Source organism: Penaeus chinensis, chromosome 29, assembly GCF_019202785.1.
Source record: "Penaeus chinensis breed Huanghai No. 1 chromosome 29, ASM1920278v2, whole genome shotgun sequence".
Classification (NCBI taxonomy): domain Eukaryota; kingdom Metazoa; phylum Arthropoda; class Malacostraca; order Decapoda; family Penaeidae; genus Penaeus; species Penaeus chinensis.
Genome location: NC_061847.1, coordinates 17,506,601 through 17,513,305, shown reverse-complemented (window position 1 = coordinate 17,513,305; position 6,705 = coordinate 17,506,601). Strand labels below are relative to the sequence as shown.

The 6,705-nt window shown below is 30.0% G+C and overlaps 1 protein-coding gene across 3 annotated transcripts in view; it reads right to left on the bottom strand.

Moving 5' to 3' along the window:
* Positions 1-4,391: 4,391 nt before the first annotated feature.
* LOC125040828 (hexosaminidase D-like) overlaps positions 4,392-6,705 on the bottom strand; it is an 11,101-nt gene continuing 8,787 nt past the window's right edge. For all 3 annotated transcript variants that reach the window (XM_047635572.1, XM_047635574.1, XM_047635573.1), the window contains one exon: positions 4,392-6,705. This exon is cut by the window's right edge and continues 1,178 nt beyond it. In XM_047635572.1, coding sequence (XP_047491528.1) covers positions 5,872-6,705 — 834 coding nt within the window. In that variant the 3' untranslated portion in view covers positions 4,392-5,871.

Here is a 6,705-nt window from a genome sequence, read left to right as displayed (position 1 = left end):
TATATGCATTTGTTTTTGTACATACATGTGGCCATGCACCATCCAATGTACATAAAGGTCTCTGTATACTAACATATTGACATTTATGTAAAGCGGTGAAATAAAGCTCATGAGGAGCATACTCAGGGTAATTGCAGTGTGTGATAGGTAAGTTTGATGTAATTCTTTACTGCCAAACACTCCTCTCTGGGCTGTGAGTAACTTGCATTTCCAAGGCAAGAGGCAATTCTTTCAGTAACCTCAACTATCTTCCTGTGCTTTATATATTCTGTTACCAAGAAATTTGGTCCTTTTTTGTGACTATTTATTGCCAATGAGGATTGCTGTATGTATGATACTCAAAGTCAGCATCAGTTCTCAAGAATATTTAGTTTAGTGAGTTAACCAGGCCAATTCATTTTGGTTTTGATTGTCAAGTAGGTTTTTGCATCTGTTACTTACACAAGTTAAACACACACACACACACACACACACACACACACACACACACACACACACACACACACACACACACACACACACACACACACACACACACACACACACACAAAAACACAAAAACACAAAAACACTCACACACACACAAAAACACAAAAACACAAAAACACAAAAACACTCACACACACAAAAACTCACTCACACTCACACAAAAACTCACTCACACTCACACAAAAACACACTCACACACACACACACAAAAACACAAAAACACACAAAACACACACACACACACACACACACTCACACACACACACACACACACACACACACACACACACACACACACACACACACACACACACACACACACACACACACACACTCACTCACTCACTCACTCACTCACTCACTCACTCACTCACTCACTCACTCACTCACTCACTCACTCACTCACTCACTCACTCACTCACTCACTCACTCACTCACTCTCTCTCTCTCTCACTCTCTCACTCTCTCACTCTCTCACTCTCTCACTCTCTCTCTCTCTCTCTCTCTCTCTCTCTCTCTCTCTCTCTCTCTCTCTCTCTCTCTCTCTCTCACTCTCTCACTCTCTCACTCTCTCTCTCTCTCTCTCTCTCTCTCTCTCTCTCTCTCTCTCTCTCTCTCTCTCTCTCTCTCTCTCTCTCTCTCTCTCTCTCTCTCTCTCTCTCTCTCTCTCACTCACTCACTATTTAATTATATATGCATTTTATTTTGATAATTATATTAATGGCCAGATAAAACCAATATTCATAATTTTATAATGAATATCAGCCAAAATCTGATTAATCAGTCTGAATATATTCAGGATAAAACAATACTCAGGTTTAGTTTATATGGTAATAATAATATATCAGTTTGCTTTAACAATTTTTTGCAGTTACTAAAATGATAATGATTCTGATAGTGTTGAAGATACATTACCATAATTTGTTATTATTTTACTGTTACTCATCCTTTTTTTATTGCTATTACTATCATTATTATTAATATCTATCATCCTGATTGTTCTTATTTTTACTACAGTCATTATTATTATTATTACTATTATTATATGTAATTTGTTAATTTTTACAGGAGTTTGTATATTCATTCTAGAACTGATGTGAAAAGATGTATCTAGAATTTTGAAAGATAGACTACAAAGTTATTATTTGTAAAAAAGCTTTAACTTTCTTTGACTTTATTCAAAAGGTTTTGTGAGTTCAGCTATAAAATAAGAATCCTCGAAATGCCATCCATCTTTTTCTTTGAATAAATGTTTTATTGTTCACTTTGTTTTCTAAGCAGATAAAAAATATTTCTTTATTTATTTTTGACACAAAATGCCACGCTTGACTAATCAACACTTGTTTACTACTTTGATGTCGCTGACAGGTTGATGCAGTACAAATTGTTTTATCTAGCTTGCTTAGTTTAAGATTCACTTTATAATTATGATAGAAGTGGATTTAGTGATAAGGTGAATATATGATTGAATATTTTTTTTCTAAATCTCCTTGTACCTTCTATGATTCTAAAATACAGTTGATTACATGGCAAAATGACAGTCTTTTATTAACATGGTGATAGGGCACCCATAAAATCTTTAGACTTATTCAACATTAATTCTTGGGTACAATCTTAATTATGATGTCAACATTCCAGAAATGTTGCCCCACATTTTCAAAAGATCATTTCAGTATTTTCAATATCTGTGACTCCATGTCAACTGCATATCTAAAGTTCTTCCAATGTAGATTTGTGATTTCAGAGACTCTCAAAAAAGAAAGAAAAACTACAATTTGAAAAACATCCAAGGAACTTTCATCTTGGAAAAGTAGTAAAGGAACCCTTGATTCTCAAAACAAACTATGATTGGGGAATTCTGTGCAGTAAATTTCATTTTAATTTTACCACTATTTTGCAACAGATGCTAAAAAATCAATGTTCTGATTGAAGTAATTCTAGTAATCAATCATTATCAACAAATACAAAATACCAAGTGTCTATGGAGGCAATAGATGTAGTTTGTAAAACTACTCAAAATACTTTGCATGCTGCACTGCAATAATGAGAAAAGCTAATTACTTTGTGTTATATTGCTAGGCTGATAACAAAATTGTCACCAGTATCACATTTCATTATGATAAGTAGGAAAGAATTCCATTAATAGTTAATGGAAACATACTGCACATTTCCCCTCTGGTCAATATAGCCATTAATAAAATGGATGACTGTAAAACAACATTAATACCCAGCCTATTTAAATTTCAAATATTAGCATCATGCAAAACTCAAGAACCATAAAAAAATTGAAAAAGGAGAGATAATTATATACCATTGGATACGAAAACTTTATTTACATTAGCAAGGAAGAAAATAATACCTTTTATGAATAATACCTTTTATGAATTAATGCAAAAAAAAGATACAATATGTAATCTCCAGCCCATATATAAACATACATTTCTTTCTTAACTATATTAATATCATAACAACATTCCATATTTATGAGATAATGCAGATCTCATTCTCCTTACAAAAAAAAAAAATCTATAACATCACACTAATTTCAGTGTATGTCAATTACTATAAAAAGGGGAAAGAAACAATATGCACATCCTACTATAAGATCACGCTGTCATGCTCTAATACAATATCTGAGAACACAACATTTGGAGAAATTCTGAAGAGAAACAATACACAGGTGAATAAAATAAAAATGTATTGTACTTTTAAAGAATACTTTATAGGATCAATAAAAACAATAGCTTTGGGGAATCCCAGCTATATCTCCTAAAAATCAATATGTCTATTAAATCAAAAGGAAGACCCAGTTTACATTCAAACCACCTACTTTAAAGGTTCCATCAACTATATACTGTTCATCTATGGTAAATATACATTTAATGCAGTAGAAAAGACCATTACTACTATACCCATTCCTCTTGATCTCAATAAAAAAGAAAAGCATACTGAATATATATGGTATATTTGTGCACATCCCCACACCATATAAAATCAATTGCACAAAAGCTTGCTTCAAACAGCAAAAAGAAATTGTCTCTGATATTTTCCGAGAACAATGCTATGCAAAAAAAAACTAATAGCAATCAAGGAGGCTTACTATAAGGAAGGTGGTTGCATGTGGAGTGGAAGGAAATTTACTAGTTGGCATCTCGCCAACTAGCCATTAATAATAATAATAATAATAATAATAATAATAATAATAATAATAATAATAAAAATAATAATAATAACAATAATAATAATAACAATAGTGCAATAAATAATGATAACAACAACATTAATAATTACAATACAATAATAATAATAAAAATAATAATATGAATAATAATAGTAATAACAACAATAATAGTAAAACTAGTATTAATAATAATAAAAGTATTATTAGTAAAAATAATAACAATAATAATAATAATAATAATAATAATAACAATAATAACAATAATAATAATAATAATAATAAATAATATTATAAAATAATATTAACAATAATAATAATATAAATAATTACAAGAAATAGTAACATCAATAAATTACAACAACAATGATAATAATAATAATTGCAATAGCAATATTTAATAACAATAATAATAATAATAATAATAATAATAATAATAATAATAATAATAATAATAACAAAAATAACAACAACAACAATAAGAAGAATAAGAATAAGAATAAGAATAAGAATAATAAGAATAACAATAATAATTATGAATATTAGTATAATTGTAGTAATAATAATAACAGTAATAGTAGTTGTAGTTGCTATACTAATACTAGTATTAATAACAGTCATAATGATGATAAAAGTAATAATAATAATAATAATAATAGTAACAAAAAATAATATTGAATAATAATAATAATCATAACAGTAATACAATAATAATGATGATAATAAAATAATAATGATAATAATAATAAAATAATAATAATAATAATAATAATAATAATAATAATAATAATATCAATAAGAACAAGACAGAAGATTATAATAACAATAATGATTTCCCTTTGGCTGGTGGAAAATAGCATGAAAACTTAATGCATTACTTTTAGAGATCAAATTTATTGTTTTAGTTAATTGATGTTAAGTTGATAACAAGCAGAACTTGAATATATAAATATAGACAGATATCATTTGGAGTGTGGGCAGGTACATGTAAATGTACAGAATACTTAAGCAGTATTATTCTTAAACACTAATTTACAGATTTTAAAAAATATTAACAAATGATCTAACTAAAAACATGCAATTAAATAAACATATTTAATTATATAATAATACTAATGTATAATAATGATGTGACAGAGCTGTGACAGATTGTATTTTCTAATACAGCAAAAGCAGTGACACTTTGATGGATTAAAATACTTTGCAACCATGAATATGACACTGTTTCAGTATACAATCAGGGTACATTCCACTCCTTGAATGTAAACATAAACCCTCTGATTAAAGCCCACTGAGTCTAATTAAGTTACTACATTATAATAAATGCATTAACAAGTGTTAACTCTGGAGATCTGACTTGATGAGCTCATTTGGAATTTAAAAAATGCAAACACTAATCCAGGCAACTATACCATGGTACCTCTCCATGCCCCTTTAATTTTCTCACCACTGCCTTTGTGCTGATAAAAGCTAAAATAAGTATTATCTAAAAATTGTTATCAAACAATTTTCTTGAGAAATAAAGATGGGAAATTATGACTTGTATACAATGATAACTTATAATCATAATCATTTTTTTTTTTAAGAAATTAAATCAAACAGGAAATTAAAGCAGACAAGAATTCATAGTCTTACTTTTTCTGTCTGTTTTCTGGTAAGGTTGAAAAGAGGTAGGTACAAGTTATTACAATGAGCCTTACACTGATACATTTGTAGATTGTTTCTCTAATATTTACACCATATATCTGAATGACAAAAAGGAACTGAGTTTTGACACACAAGGATAAATATCTTCCATGAATACAAAGGATACATACAAAAAACATTGATAGCATAGCCCTATTAGTATGAATTAGATATATCACAATTTTCTTTAAGCAAGTAGCACCCTTATTTTGTTGCTGCTGTTACCTGACTATGCACTTGTCATCTGCAATCCTGACTTAATAGGAAAATACACAATGATAAAAGAAAAAAAAATTAAATGTATAATTTCATTAGTATTTACTTATTCAATAGTGAATTCTATTGGTTGACATATAATCTTGAGATTCTATAACCTTAACAAATACAATTTGCACACAAGAGCACACATTTCTTCATATCACAATCATCTGTGTAGGAAGTTCTCTTGAACACAGTCTTCAAAATGCAACACATTTCTATTTGCCATTTCCATATCTTAACTAAAAGATAAGTTTAATTTAAAGATCCTTTGCTTGTTCAAACTTTAGAGGTCTTCTAGGCCAGTCTGTTTTCTCCATTGCCTTTGTGCTAGATGCATAAAACTTTTTCAATTTCTCAAGTGTTGGGTTCATATTTACGAAAATCCATTCTTTGACTGTATATTCATCAAATACATCTGACAAAGCTGTTTCAGCATCCTTCATCAGCTTGTTATAATCAAACAAAAGCATTGACAAATCTTGAAGACCTTGCTCCACATGCTGAGGACTGGCAAAATTATTTTCAATGTTATAGTCAGTGACCCAGCCAGTTACATGAGAATTATGCAACATTACATCAATTTCTTTTTTCAAAATATACAATCTCTGAGACACTTCATAGACCGCACTTCCTGGAAAATCACATTTATTGGGATTCTCAAGGTACTGAAGATCAAGATTCAGAAATGAGCTGCATTTTAGTACATTTCCTACACGTGCCAAAGCTCCATGATCTGCTTTCTGCTCTGCAATGTACATGAGATTAACAGCAAGAGATGGAATTGCTTGAGGAAGCAGCTCACATAATATGGAAAAGTGATCAAACCTCTGCCATCCAGTGAGTACAATACCACGGAAAGGAATGGTACTCTTAAACATGCCTAGAACTTCCATCCACTCTTTGTGGTTTGTCAGACGGTCATTGATGTTTGTTATGTAACTCTCTGGTCTTGATGCACCTTTAAAAGCACTGGCAACCCAAATTCCACTGAAGACTGCTGAATATTTTTCCCAAATGTCTGAACGAAGGTCAACCATTATATTATCACCATACTTCCATACCATGATCTCTAGCAGTTGCCCAACCTGAGC